Source organism: Triturus cristatus, chromosome 1_1 (assembly GCF_964204655.1).
Source record: "Triturus cristatus chromosome 1_1, aTriCri1.1, whole genome shotgun sequence".
Lineage (NCBI taxonomy): Eukaryota > Metazoa > Chordata > Amphibia > Caudata > Salamandridae > Triturus > Triturus cristatus.
Genome location: NC_140579.1, coordinates 586,396,817 through 586,412,183, shown reverse-complemented (window position 1 = coordinate 586,412,183; position 15,367 = coordinate 586,396,817). Strand labels below are relative to the sequence as shown.

The window sequence follows — 15,367 nt, the reverse complement described above, 5'->3', positions numbered from 1 at the left end:
AGTGACAACTAATAACAAAAGACTAATAAGCCTTGAATATTTTTCAGAACAGTTATCCTCTCAAATTCAAGTTTACTACACCTATTGTGCCGCCAAAGAAATCTTGCTAACGACATTCAGACTTGCTTTGGGAAAATGTAAACACTATTCCAAAAGCAGGCTACTCACCCACGCCACAAATCCCTCTACAACATCGGACCCAAATACCTCAACGAAGGAATCTCCTATCACGTACCCAAAAGGAACCTCCGTTTCGCCGAACTCGCCCTGACAGAGACCCCACGCATCCGCAGAACCAAAGCAGGCGAAAGAGCCTTCACCTACGTCCCAGCAAAGACCTGGAACGAGCTCCCGGTCAACATCAGACGTTCCCCTACTCTGCACACCTTCAAGACCTGGCTCTTCGACTGATCCGGAGTAGCACCCCCCTAACCCCTCCGCAGCACCTTGAGACCCTCACAGATGAGTAGCGTGCTTTATAAGCCCCTGATTGATTGATTGATTGATTGATTGAGGCAGTAGAGAGACCCCTGACTTCCCAAAAAAGTACCAGAAAAATATATTCCCATTACTTTATGGTTTGAAAAAAGGACCAAAGTGATAATTGAGAGCCATACTGTTATTTCAGATTAATAAACAGAGATTGACCCTCAATTACATCAGGTAGACTGGATGTACTCCTTGATTTACAAGACGCCTTCTTTACCATTCCTAGCATGAGTCTCAAATGTTTCAAGGATTTGTAGCATGCAAGAACAATTTCCAATTCAAGGTTCTTTCTCTTGGCCTGGAGTTGGGTCCACACATTTTCTCAGAGTGCATAGCAGTGGAAGAGGCTCATCTGAGAAAACAAGAAATCTTCATCTACCCATATTCAGACAACTGGTTATTAACGGATGTGTCTCAAGGGCATTTAATAAATCATTTATATCAAGCTGCAGACATCCTGTGATGTCTAGATGTTCACCGCAATATGCAGAAGTTGATGTTTATCACAGTGCAAATGATTCACTGCTTAGGAGCATCTTTTGACACCCAGGTCGTAAGGAGTATACTTTGGAGAGGAGACTTGCATCTATCCGTCTGAAATGGTGCATCTTTTATGAACATCTCACCTGGCTGCTCTCCGGATTTCCTCTTTACTAAGCTTGAAAGTATCTTGCATCTTTCTAGTCCCACTTGCCATGCTTCACAAGACCATTAAATTAGTGTCCAGAAGACTAATGGAATCAGGCTTCTGGCAGTTGTGAGAATAAGTTGACACTGACTTGGTAAGCAATCTAATTGTTGCTTGCTGATGTCTATCAACCAGTCTCTTAAAGGGGGTTCCTTTCCATCAGGACATCACAAAGCAGAACATAATAACATTTGCTTCCCTTCAGGGTGTCTACAGATACAAGGAACATGGTCAAAGAAGTTAAAATCATACCATATCAATCTGTTGGAGTTGAAGACCGCACATCCTGCCCTGAAGTCCTTCCTCCCATCATTTAAATCAAAAATCCTTCTTGTTCAGACAGGCAACACGGCAACATTGTATTATATTACCAAGCAGGGGTAAGTGAGAAACACTCCAAACCTTTGTCCCTCAAACCGCAAGTAATATAGAAATAGCCATTAGCGAGGGGTCCAAGCATCACAACAGCCCACGTGCCAGGGTTTCAGAACACAAATGCAGACTCTTGAGTATTCTAAGAAAACTACAAATGAGTTTCCAACAACGACGTGCTTCAGAGCATCCTTGGAGAATGGGGCTATCTACAAATAAACTGATTTGTGGACACGAACAACAAAAAATGTTCAAGCTTTGCCTAACAACCAGGTTCCATTAGGAATGCTTTTTTAAAAGACTGATCAGGGAAATTTCTCTACGCCTTACTCCCATTCCATTGATACCAACTACAGTGATCCTGTTTACCACTGCAAGACCAGAATGATATTGGTCGCCTCAGAATGGCCATGTTAGTGGGAGTTCAAGGATCTCTAATACCTGAATTCTAACTATGTTGACATCAAACACTTCCACAAGATTTTATGGACATCTCGAAAGTGGCAAAATGTTCTTCCACCAGAATGTAATATGTATACAAGTTGAAGAGATTGTGCATTTGCTGTATCTAAATTTTCTATAATCCGCCCCCATGCCAAGATATGGTGATTTCATACCTTATACATCTTGCAAGGTTTGAGCTTTGAATTACATCAATAAAGGCACAACTTGAACAAATGCTGCATATAGGAAATTTCCTTTTCCTTTACAGACATCTTAATTTAAGGTGCCTGTAGTGAAAGATTCCTTGGAGGGAATTAGGCAGGTATTTCTTCCCATTAGAATTCCTTTTCTATCTTGGAAATTTTATATTGTGCTTTCACAATTAATGGGTTTACAATCTGAACCAATACACGAGGCAACACTACAACAATTAGTATTGAAAGCTTCTACCCCTTCTGTTTACTGATTATGACTATTCATGAGGATCCCTGGAAGAGGAAGAAAAGTTACTTACTTGTAATCCTAGTTCTCTTCAAAGGGAATCCTCTTCAAATTCATCAGCAATTCTCACACCTCCCTCAACAAGAAAGTATACAACATTTTGTCCATGCAGCCAGAATCCTCTACAGTCTGTAAAATGTGAAATATTCTGTAACGCATGATGGGGCACAGGAGAAGGGGCACAGCCCTTAAAGGAACAGTGCTAGTTTTTGCTTTCATGCATAGTACAGCCTATCGCCTAACATTGCTCTCCATGGCCTTTCTTTATCCTCTTAACAAAAAAGTTTAACAAAAGGGACAGAAAACATTTGTTCGAGGCATATGAGCTGCAGATCATACACTTAGCATAGATCGCCATCTGGCGTTGGGCCCGGATGTTTGCACTTGTTTTGTCCTGGAAAGTCTTTGGAAGTCACGAGATAGGTGACTCCTCCTTTGGATCCTAGTGCGCATGGGCATCGGCTTCATCCTTAGTTTGTCTTTTTTCTGCCATCGGGCTCGGATGTGTTTCTCACTCTCCAGCTCGGAACCGTTACCGATTCCATTTCGACACGCAATCCTTCACCCTTTCTATGGTATTGTCTCGATCGCGAACCCTAATCGTCGCGCATCTCTCCAACTCGAAGTCTTCGATTCCGGTAATCGTCGAAGGCCTTCGAGCCTACCTGGGCCTTAGCATCTGGCTCATGGAAAGGACGCCATTCAAGAAGTGTCCTCAATGTGGGTTGAAGTTTCCCCACCCCTGCTTGTCACCGGAGCACAAGGCCAGAGACTGTCCAGCTTGTGCCTCTTTCTGCTCCAAAAAGACCATTCGGGATCGGCGAGCTCGGAGGACCATGGCTCGCTCGTCGACCTCCATCCCTGATGGCATCTTCCAAGAGGGCGTCGATGTACCGGAGCGGGAGCAGGTCGAAGAAAGCCTCGTCAGCGCCTCCGAAGCTGATGACTCTGACATCGAAGAACTCACTCCGGCGCAGAGGGTCGTAAGTAAAGACGTCAACCCCGACCCCCTCTATGCAAAGAAGGCTTCGGTCACACCTTCAGGCCCAGGTGCACACCGACACAACGCTTCCCACGCCTCGCCCTCGGGCCCGGCAAAGAAGCCTACCAAGCCTTCAGGCGACTAGGGCTCGAGTCAGCCTGCCACCAGTGCCGACACTCAATCTTCGGCACCGAAAAAGAAACCGCCCTCCTCCTCCGTTTCGACTGCTGCTTCCACCTCAAAGCCCTCGACACAGAAAACAACGAGCACCGACTCGCCGTCACCGATAAAACACTGAGCCGACCAAGAGGCCACTTCCCAAGAGTTCGGACTCACACTCTTCGGACCCGAAAAAATCATTGGAACCGAAGAGCATACAGGGACTGCAAAACAACATGGGTTCAAACCCAAAGATACTCCGCATCCGGTGCCGAAAAAGCCCCCGGAACCGAAACAATCGGCGCCGAAAAACCAACCTTCATCAAAAGAGCTTTTTCGATCAGACCCTGCACAAAAAACTCTTGTTAAAGACCCTAAAACTGGTCAATTGACACTAAGTTCCAGGAAAAGACCACTGGATAAGCCTACACCTGCTCCACCACCTAAGAAGAGGGACATTGCTACATCCCCTCTTAGAGTCCCATCTCCACCTCCTCCTCCCCCTACCCCACCACCTCGTTCCTCTACACCATCTCCTACACCAATAGACCATGATGACACCTCTGATGACACAGGGGAGGGTGCGGACGATCTGCCACTAGGGGATCCCAGTCCACCTCATTCCCCTGACCCCTGGGATGACTATAATAAACCTGATGTGCCTACTCTCCCGCAAGATGACATCTACCCCTCTAGACCTTCCCCACCAGAGGACACCATGGACTTCAATCAGCTCGTACACCGAGCTGCCCAGTACCACGGGGTCGACCTACACACAGAGCCCGTGGAGGAGGATTTCTTGTTGGACACTTTCGACAACACCCAAAGGTCCGCATCTACTTTACCCATGCTCAAAGGAGTTATTAAGCATGCTCCTGATGTATTTAAAGATCCTGTTAGGGCTCGCGTCATCAACCCTCGCATAGAGAAAAAATACAAAGCTGCCCCTACAGACCCAGCTTACATTAAGGGCCCTGTTCCATTAGACTCCATGGTGGTGTCCAATGCCAGAAAGAGGGCTAACTCTCAGACATCAGGTGATGCAGCCCCACCCGACAAAGAGTCTAAACTCTTGGACGCATCCGGTAAGAGAACAGCCTCACAAGCAGCTAACATATGGCGCATCGCCAACACTCAGGCCCTGCTAGCCAGATACGATAGGGCACACTATGATGAGTTAGAGTCCCTATTGCAACTCCTCCCGGACAAATACAAAAACAAAGCCAACGACCTCACACAGGAGGGTAAACTAATTACCAATACCTCCATCCGGTGCGCTCTCGATGTGGCAGATACCGCCTCCAGAGCTGTAAATACAAGTGTCCTTTTGTGTAGGCACGCTTGGCTATGCATTTCAGGCTTTAAGCCTGAGGTACAAAGTTCAATCCTGAATCAACCATTCGACCAAGTACACCTCTTTGGCCCTAATGTAGACTCATCCCTGGAAAAATGAAAAAGGACACGGACACAGCCAAGTCAATGGGAGCCTTGCAATCGCAAGCTCCCAGACGTTCTTTCCGTCGCTCCTCCTACAAAGGCAACTCCAGAGGCTACTCGTCAGACAACCCCTCCACCTCTTACAAGGCTCCCACTCAATCCACCTTCACCAGAGGTTACCAGAGAGAAGGTTACAGAGGCAACAATAACAAGGGCAGAGGCAAGACTAACAACACCCGCTCTGCCTCCACCCCTTCCCAATGACTTCCCTCCGCTTCCCCCGGACCATTCCACTCTGGTCGGGGGAAGATTACAACAGTTGCTCCTGTCTGGACCAACATCACCACAGACAGGTGGGTGCGACAAATAGTTCAATCGGGTTACTGTCTCGAACTTACCTCTACCCCCCAAACATACCACCCAAACAGCACCCAATGTCACAAGAACATCTATCACTGCTAAAGCAGGAGGTAATCTCCCTCCTACAAAAAAATACAATAGAACTGGTTCCCCTGCACCAACAAAACACAGGAGTTTACTCCCTGTATTTTCTCATACCAAAGAAGGACGGCTCTCCGAGACCTATTTTAGACCTCAGTCCCCTAAACCTATACATACACTCAGACCATTTCCATATGGTCACACTTTAGCAGGTCCTTCCCCTTCTTTCACAGGGCGACTTCCTTGCCACCCTAGATCTCAAGGACGCTTACTTCCATATTCCCATTCACGCAGCTCACAGGAAGTATCTCAGGTTTGTAGTGGACGGGCAACACTATCAATTCAAAGTAATCCCGTTCGGAGTCACAACAGCACCAAGGGTATTCACCAAGTGCCTAGCGGTAGTAGCAGCCCACTTAAGATGACATCACATTCACGTCTTCCCATATCTCGATGACTGCCTCATAAAAGCCAGCTCATACAACCAGTGTGTACATCACACTCACGTGACTATCCAACTACTACACGACCTAGGGTTCACAGTAAACCACACCAAGTCTCATCTGCAGCCGTCCCACATACAACAATACCTCGGTGCCACGATAGACACCTCAAGAGCGCTAGCCTATCCCACCCCCGCCAGGATAGCAAGCATGCAGGCTCTCCTCCCCAAATTTCAACCTCATCACTCTCTTCCAGCTCGAGTGTTCATGCAACTCATAGGGATGATGGCCTCTTGCATATTTATAGTGCCTCACGCAAGACTCCAGATGCGTCTGCTACAGGAGTGCTTAGCACGCCAATGGAATCAGGCTCAAGGTCAGCTAACAGATCTGGTGTTGATAGACGGTCGCACTCATCGCTCTCTGCAGTGGTTGAGCACCAAGAACCTTTCCAAAGGGCAACCGTTCCTAGAGCCAGTTCCTCAAATTGTCATGACAGCAGACGCATCGCTCTCCGGCTGGGAAGCTCACCTATTACATCACATCATGCAGGGCAGGTGGACACCTCAACAAAAGTTACTCCACATCAACCACCTCGAGTTACTAGCCATATTCCTAGCCTAAAAAGCATTCCAAAAGCAAATATCAGGCAAAGCTTTCTTAGTCCGCACGGACAACATGACAGCCATGTACTACATACAGAAACAAGGCGGAACACACTCTCTGCAGCTCTCTCAGCTAGCACAGAGCATATGGAGATGGGCTATACCTCAGAATATTTTTCTCCTAGCCCAACATGTCCCAGGAGTCCAAAACACCATAGCCGATCTGTTAAGTCGTCAAACACAACAGATCCACGAGTGGGAACTTAATCCGCAAGTTCTCCAACCATTCTTTCAAATGTGGGGGCAACCACAGATAGACCTCTTTGCCACCCACGAAAACGCCAAATGCCCAAGCTTCGCCGCCAGATATCCACACCCATTGTCCAAAGGCAATGCGATATGGATGAATTGGTCAGGCAGATTTGCGTACGCTTTTCCGCCTCTCCCACTCATTCCACTGGTGGTGCGCAAACTACAGCAACACTCACTGAATCATTATAGTTGCTCCAACTTGGGCCAAACAACCGTGGTACACTGCATTACTGGAACTGTCCGTAGTTCCGCACCAAAAATGGCACCTCTCATCACGCCTCTTAACCCAGAACCGTGGAGAGATCAGACACCCGGACCCAGCTCAGCTCAACCTTGCGATATGGCTCCTGAGGTCTTAGAGTTTGGTTACCTTAATCTTCCCCCTGACTGTATAAACGTCATTAGAGAAGCTAGAAGTCCCACCACTAGAGCCTGCTATGCAGCCAAGTGGAAGCGATTTGTGATATATTGGCACAACACCATCAATCCCCTAGACGTGTCTATCCAACACATCATAGGGTACCTTCTACACCTCCAAAGGTGCAACTTAGCCTATACGTCTTAGACTGCACCTTGCTGCCATAGTAGCATACCTACAAAATAGACAACACTTATCACTTTTCAGGGTACCTGCCATCAAAACCTTTATGGAAGGCTTTAAAAGGATAATTCCTCCCAGAGTTCCACACTCACCTGTGTGGAATTTAAACAACATTCTCACAAGACTAATGGGCCCTCCTTTTGAACCTCTACATAAATGTGAGGTACAATTCTTAACATGGAAAGTAGCTTTCCTAGTAGCCATTACTTCTCTTAGGAGAGTTAGTGAGCTACAACCACTAACTATCCAGAAACCTTTCTTGCAAATCCATCATAATAAGGTTGTTCTACGAACTAATCCTAAATTCCTTCCAAAAGTCATTTCTCCCTTCCACCTCAATCAGTCTGTGGAGTTGCCCGTATTTTTCTTGCAACCACAGACAGTCACAGAAAGAGCTCTTCATACTTTAGATGTTAAAAGAGCATTGCTTTATTACATTGAGAGAACACAACCTTTTTGTAAGACCAAACAACTTTATGTGTCTTTCTCACCACCACACAAAGGCAACCCCATATCAAAGTCTGGGATAGCTAGATGGATCGTTAAATGCATACAAATTTGCTACCACAAAACAAAACGTACTTTATCTGTTCCTCCTAAAGCCCACTCTTACCGAAAGATAGGGGCTTCTATGGCATTTTTAGGTAACATTCCCTTAGATGACATTTGCAGAGCAGCTACATGGTCTACACCGCACACATTCACAAAACACTATTGTGTGGATGTGCAAACAAAACAGCAAGCTAGTGTGGGCCAGGCTGTCCTCAAAACACTATTTCAAACTACTGCAGCAGATACTGGTGGTCGCCGCTAAGGATGGGTACTGCTATACTATCTCTGCTACGATGCCAGCACCCTCCACGCACTCAACACCAGTCAAACTCACTCCTGCTTCCAGGCCGCCCCGAAGCGCACCCAAGGACCCTTCTCCTGCCGGAACTGCAGCTTCACCAGCAACAGACCCACCAATCCACCCACCAGGACAGGACGCAACCACCTCAGAGGCATACTCCTGAACACCAGTTCCGCACGCAAACACGCCATCGAACTCTGGGTCCTGCTCGACACATCCTCCCCGGACATCGCTTTCCTGACTGAGACCTAGACGAACGACTCCTCAGCTCTCCACATCGCCATAGCAATCATTGGACGGCTACAAGATCACCCAAAGAGACCGACTGCACCAACGGAGTAGGAGGTGGAATCGCCATCGTCCACCCTCAAGATCTCAACCAACACCGACAACACTCTCAGCACCGCCGAACACCTGCACTTCCAGATCCACACTGATCCCAACACCACCCTCAGAGGAACTCTAATATACTGGCCACCCGGGCACAGTTCAGCGATTCCATCGCTGACCTAGTCAGCACGCACGCTCTTACGTCCACACTCTACATTCTCCTCGGGGACCTGAACTTCCACCTCGAGAAAAATGATGACACCAACTCCACCATCCTGCTCTACAACCTCGCCAACCTCGGACTCAAACAGCTCGTCACGACTCCCACCCACTCCGCCGGACACACACGCTTGATCCCATTTTCTCCGCAAGCCCCCATGTATCCTTCAGCCACACCACCGAACTCTACTGGACCGATCACCGCTGCGTCCACTTCTCCTTCATGAAGCCTACCACGCACCACCGTACCCAACAGATCCCCCGCCGCTGCTGGAGTAAAATCACCCTAGACCAGCTGCACACCGCCCTCGTCCGGAACCCACCCACAGACCCCACAAACCCCGACACCACCGCCAGCAGCCTCAGACGCTGGATCGAAGACAGCGCCAACACCCTCGCCCCGATCAAGAATCTCTCCAACAGCCGCAAGAACAAGACTGCCAGCTGGTTCACCGCGAACCTCCAGACCTCCAAACAAAACTGCCTAATGCTGGAAAGTAAATGGCGCACCGAACAAACACCAGAGAACCAAACAGGTCACAAGAACGCCATACGCCAGCATCATCACCGCATCAGATTCGCCAAAAAAACCTCCTTCAAGGACTGCCTCGACAACAACGCACACAACAGCAAAGAGCTCTTCAACATTGTGAAGGAACTCTCCAACCCCAACGCCAGCACCAACGACATTCCACCTTCACAAGGTCTGTGCGACTCCCTGGCCTCCTTCTTCCACCGCAAAATCACAGACATCCACAACAGCTTCGACAACCAGGCCTCCTCCACAGCCCGCGACACCTCAGACCCCTCGGCCACCACCAACGGCGACCCCCTCGTCACCTGGACCAACATCAACGACACCATCAAAACCATGAGCACCATCCACTCCGGCCCCACATCCGCAAAGCCATTGACATCTCCTTCGAAACCGCAACATTCCCGGAGAGCTGGCAGCATGCCGAGATCAACGCCCTGCTCAAGAAGCCCAAAGCAGATCCTAAGGACCTCAAGAACTTCCGGCCCATCTCCCTGCTCCCGTTCCCGGCGAAGGTCATTGAGAAAACAGTCAACAAACAGCTGACCCGCTACCTCAAGGAGAGCAACATCCTGGACCCATCACAGTCCGGGTTCCGCAGCAACCACAGCATCGAGACTGCCCTCATCGCCGCCACCGACGACATCAGGGCCCTACTGAACAATGGTGAGACCGCTGCCCTCATCCTCCTGGACCTGTCACCCGCCTTCGACACTGTCTGTCACCGCATCCTACGCACCCGCCTCCACGACGCAGGAATCCGAGGCAAAGCCCTGGACTGGACCACCTCATTCCTCTCCGGCAGAACACAGAGCGTCCGCCTCCCTCCCTTCCTATCCAAAGCCACCAAGATCATCTGCGGCGTACCCCAAAGATCCTCTCTCAGCCCAACGTATACATGGCCCGACTCGCCCACGTCGCTAGACTGCAAAACCTCAACATCATCTCCTACGCCGACGACACACAACTGATCCTCTCACTCACCAAGGACCCTGTCACCACCAAAACCAACCTCCACGAAAGTATGAAAGCCGTCGCCGAATGGATGAAGAACAGCAGCCTGAAGCTGAACTCGGACAAAACGGAGGTCCTTATCCTCGGCTCCTCACCTTCAGCCTGGGACGACACCTGGTGGCCGACCGCCCTGGGAGCTGCTCCAACACCCACTGACCACGCACGCAACCTGAGATTCATCCTCGACTCCACACTCTCCATGACCAAGCAAGTCAACGCCATCTCATCCACCTGCTTCAACACCCTCCGCATGCTCCGAAAGATCTACAAGTGGATCCCCACCGACACTAGAAGAACAGTCACCCAGGCCCTCGTCAGCAGCAGACTGGACTACGGAAACGCCCTCTACGCGGGAGCCCCGGCCAAACTACTGAAACGCATACAGAACGCCTCTGCCCGCCTGATCCTCGACATCCCTCGCCACAGCCACATCACACCCCACCTGAGAGACCTGCACTGGCTCTCCGTCAACATGAGGATCACCTTCAAGCTCCTCACCCACGCACACAAAGCCCTCCACAACACCGGTCCGGCATACCTCAACAAACGTCTCACCTTCTACACCCCGAACCGCCAGCTCCGCTCCGCCGACCTCGCCCTCGCCACTGTCCCCGGCATCAGGAGAACGACCACCGGTGGCAGATCATTCTCCTACCTCGCTGCCAAGTCCTGGAACACCCTCCCCATCCTCCTACGGCAGACCAAAGACCTACTAACCTTCAGGAGGCGGCTCAAGACCTGGCTGTTCGAGCAGTAGCAGAACTCCCCCTACCCCCCAGCGCCTTGAGACCCTCACGGGTGAGTAGCGCGCTCTACAAATGTCTTGATTGATTGATTATGCTAAGTGTGTGATCTGCAGCTCATATGCCTCGAACGGCAAATGCTACTTACCAGTATGCATCTGTTCTTGGCATGTAGAGCTGCAGATCCACACAAGCCCACCCGCCTCCCTGGCTACCTTTATCTGTTACAGTACTATCTTATTTAGATACGGCATACATGGGCATCTTTCTTGTTTTCTTACAAACCTCTATCATTTCCCTGCTGGCGAAAAACAATCTAAGGATGGAGCCGATGCCCCCTGCGCACTATGATCCAAAGGAGGAGTCACCTATCTCGTGACTTTCAAAGACTTCAGGACAAAACAAGTGCAAACATCCGGGCCCAACACCAGATGGCGATCTATGCTAAGTGTGTGGATCTGCAGCTCTACATGCCAAGAACAGATGCATACTGTTAAGTAGCATTTGCCTTCATAATGTAGTGACCATTTAGTTTCATTTGATGCCTTTTTTAAATTAAAAATAAATTAAAATGTGATTTTTAGCCTTTAATAGGCTGCAATGACATTTGTTTTTTCTACCGGAAAGCCTTGCACAGATGTACATATGTACATTTTTATATATATATATTTATAAGAAAGTGCTCCTGGATCCTGCACATGGTCAGGACAATTCAGGGCTTATAATTCTGATGAGGATTACCCTGGAACAAAACTAGAATTACAAGTAGGTAACTTTTCCTTATGATTGAGACGTAGTGTGCTTCACCTTAAATATCAAATAATTTTGTGCAGCTGTCCTAACCAGTTGGCAGTGAACAGTAACAAACTGAAGAAGGGAAATTGAGTGGATGGGTTGTTGTATATGTGTGCTAGATCGAGGTGCATGGGTGACTAACCGCTATTACCTTAAAGTTAATTGCTGTTTCTGTTGTTTTGTCATATACAGGTCAAAGGATCATGTCTTTTCTGGAGAACTGTCTCTCACCCCAGAACCAAAAAACTGTTCAAAATCCTGCTGGGGGCCTTGCTTTGATTCAGGAGGAGCTGAAAGACATTGGCCAGCACTTTACTGCAGTGATTCATCATAACCGGTTGGTTTTTGGGCCTTACTACTCAAGAATTCTAAAGAAACTGCTTCTGCCCGAGATGGATGCTGAGACAGGGATATATTCCCGCTAGAACTCGCTCTGATGGAATCTTCCACATGGTTTTCCTTCCTAACCGACAAGGACAACAACTTTCTGATGTGTCCTGTGGCTGGGAACATTAAAGACTTTTTCATCAGTTTAGTTGCATTGTCAGTATTTATACAGGCCACAAAGTGATATCTCCTCACCACTCCGTGTGCCAGTGTTTCAAGGCCATGCTTGTCAAAGTTTGACATTTGTATCTCTTTTTAAGTGAAGTTACTAAGTGGGAATTGTTTTGGTTCAGAATGGGAGAGTCCCTATTTGTAACTGCGGATTTATTTCTGTAGTGTTGTTTACCTGAACATATTTAAACCTTGATAAGTATTCTAAATATCCCAATAATTGGATCTAATTTGTGGTAATCCTGCACCATTGAAATTCTGTATACGCTTTGTTGCTGTATTCTTGTGATCTCATTAGATGGTTTGAGATGGAAGGCCTTTTCCCCATGCTCGTTACTGCATAGTATGGAGGTTTGCAAATATGCAGGTACAGCAGCTGTGTGGACTGGCATGATAGGACATGTAACAGACAACCATGTATTATGACTCTACAGTAGCAATCTAGTGTACAGCGCCATAATAACTAGTGGTGACCTATGTCCCTAGGACCATCGCCATTCCTCCCCTAGGCCCTGCCCAAAAGATGGATGTATAGAACCACAGCGTACATTGCCCGTTATGTATTTGTTTTCAAGTACATGTTTATCATTGGTTGAAAATGCATAATTCACGAGAATGACCTGTCCATATTTGAGGTAATTGTGAGTTTTTTGTTTTGAAGACACTTTGTTAAAACACACTAGCCAAACCTCTTAATATCTGTATTATTCAGCACGGATATCCTGTTTTCCCTTCTTTCCAATATTCTGAGAACCCGGTCTGCTTTTCAGGCAGGTTTGCCCTGGAGAAAAAAATCTAGATTTTAACTTAAAATTACCTCTGACAATGAGATAATTCCACTGCCATACCTAATAAAAATGTCTGAGGACTCATGAGAGTGCCTTGCTCATTTGCCTTTTCATGATTTTAATCTTTCCTTTTCAGAGTTTCCTGCATTTTTCTTAGCTCCAGGAAGTAAATAACTTACAGCCTCATGCATCAAGCCAAAATCCAGTCGGTAAAATACCGATTCCTTATTAGCTCCCGGTAGCGAGTCCCAAATCCCCAATCCCAATGCATCAACCCAAAACGTGAGCAAATAACGAATCGCTAAATAAATATCCGCTAACATACCGAATCGGTAATACCAAAAATGCTAAGTTACCGAATCGCTAAATACCGAATTAGCAGTTACCGAAACACTATTAGCTCCCGGAAAGTGCCAATAGCAAATAACGAATCGCACCCCAATGCAACAAAACTCGCTAATAACGAAAATGCCTAAAATCGCTATTTTGCCAGAGCTAAATAAGGGGAATCAAAACCTGGAGGTAAAGTTACAAAAAAAAAAAAAGACAATGCAAAAATGTTTCCTACATGTGCAAATGATTGAGGCAATCACTAATCCCTTAAAGGTGGCCCAGGAGACCCTGTTGGCTCCCACAAAATGGCTGCCCTCTACGTGCTTGCAAGGAGGATGCGGATCAATGCAGCAGGACAGCGCAGGAGAAGGGTCCAGGAGCGAGTTTTCAGACTGCGCATAACCTTGCTCGGGCAGAATGAGGACGAGGTGTACCAGAAGTATCGCCTCAATCGCGCTATGATCATGCGCCTGATTGCAGACCTGGAACCATTGCTGCAGCACCAGACACACCGGACAAATGCAATCCCTGCGCACGTTCAAGTCCTATGCAGCCTGCACCTACTGGCCTCAGGGAGTTTCCAGGGTGTAATTGCGGTGGCCGGAGGTGTTTCGCAAAGCGCACTGTCACGCTTCTTCAGGAAATTCCTAGATGCCATGCTGACAATGCTCCACACACACATCAGCTTCCCCACAACCCCACAGCAGTTGGACCGCACCAAACAGGCTTTCTACCAGGTGGCACAATTCCCACATGTGATTGGATGCATCGACTGTACGCATATCCCCATTTGCCCTCCAGCTGCAAATGAGTACATATTCCGGAACCGCAAGTCATACCACTCGATCAACGTGCAGGTTGTGTGCGATGCCAAGAACATCATAACGGACCTAGTGGCACAATTCCCGGGGAGCACACACGACTCATACATCTTCCGCAACAGTGGAATGCACAGGCGACTAATCAACGGAGAATTTGGAGAGGGACTCCTGCTAGGTACGTAGAAATACGCTTCCCCACACCAACACCACACATGTATGTACATCACCAATGCTAAGTCTATGCTTCTATCCTCTAGGTGACAGTGCCTACGCCCTGCGGGAATACTTACTCACCCCATACTTAAATCCAGCAACCCCGCAGGAACATCGCTACAACGCTGCACACATCAGCACGAGGAATGTGATAGAGAGGACTTTTGGGATTCTCAAGAGCCGCTTCCGTATCCTCCACAAGACTGGCGGCGCCATGTTATACCAACCAGAAACATGCTGTCGGATAATTGCTGTATGTGCAATGCTGCACAACATTGCCACCAGAAGGGGGATACCAATAGAGGTGGACAGGGATGACGACCACCGGGCTGACCAACCACCCGCCCAACGACGACAGGCACACATCCCAAACACAGCAGAGGGCCATAGGAGGCGGACATATATTATGCAACATAATTTTTGAAACATGGGGAAATGAGACATTACAAGTTGGTTTGGGGTGCAACTGTTTAATGCACAGTAGCACTGAGGATTGTGCAACAAAACTAGTATTGTAAATCATGCTCCAATTGCATCATTGTAAATAAAAGGTGCCTTAAAGTCACGCCTGTGCATACACAGTGATTGGATGGCCATGGTTGCCCCACCATGGTCCTGCATGCATGTCCAACTGTCTAGTGGCGCTTCCCACGTACCCCAAGCCTCCGCTCAGGTGTATCCAATGCCTCAC

At 48.1% G+C, this 15,367-nt stretch overlaps 1 protein-coding gene across 6 annotated transcripts in view; it reads left to right on the top strand.

The window, feature by feature from the left end:
• TCP11 (t-complex 11) overlaps positions 1–13,396 on the top strand; it is a 679,396-nt gene extending 666,000 nt beyond the window's left edge. For all 6 annotated transcript variants that reach the window (XM_085645656.1, XM_085645672.1, XM_085645665.1 and 3 more), the window contains exon 10: positions 12,156–13,396. In XM_085645656.1, coding sequence (XP_085501782.1) covers positions 12,156–12,388 — 233 coding nt within the window. In that variant the 3' untranslated portion in view covers positions 12,389–13,396. The remainder of the gene's footprint in view (positions 1–12,155) is intronic.
• Positions 13,397–15,367: the final 1,971 nt, after the last annotated feature.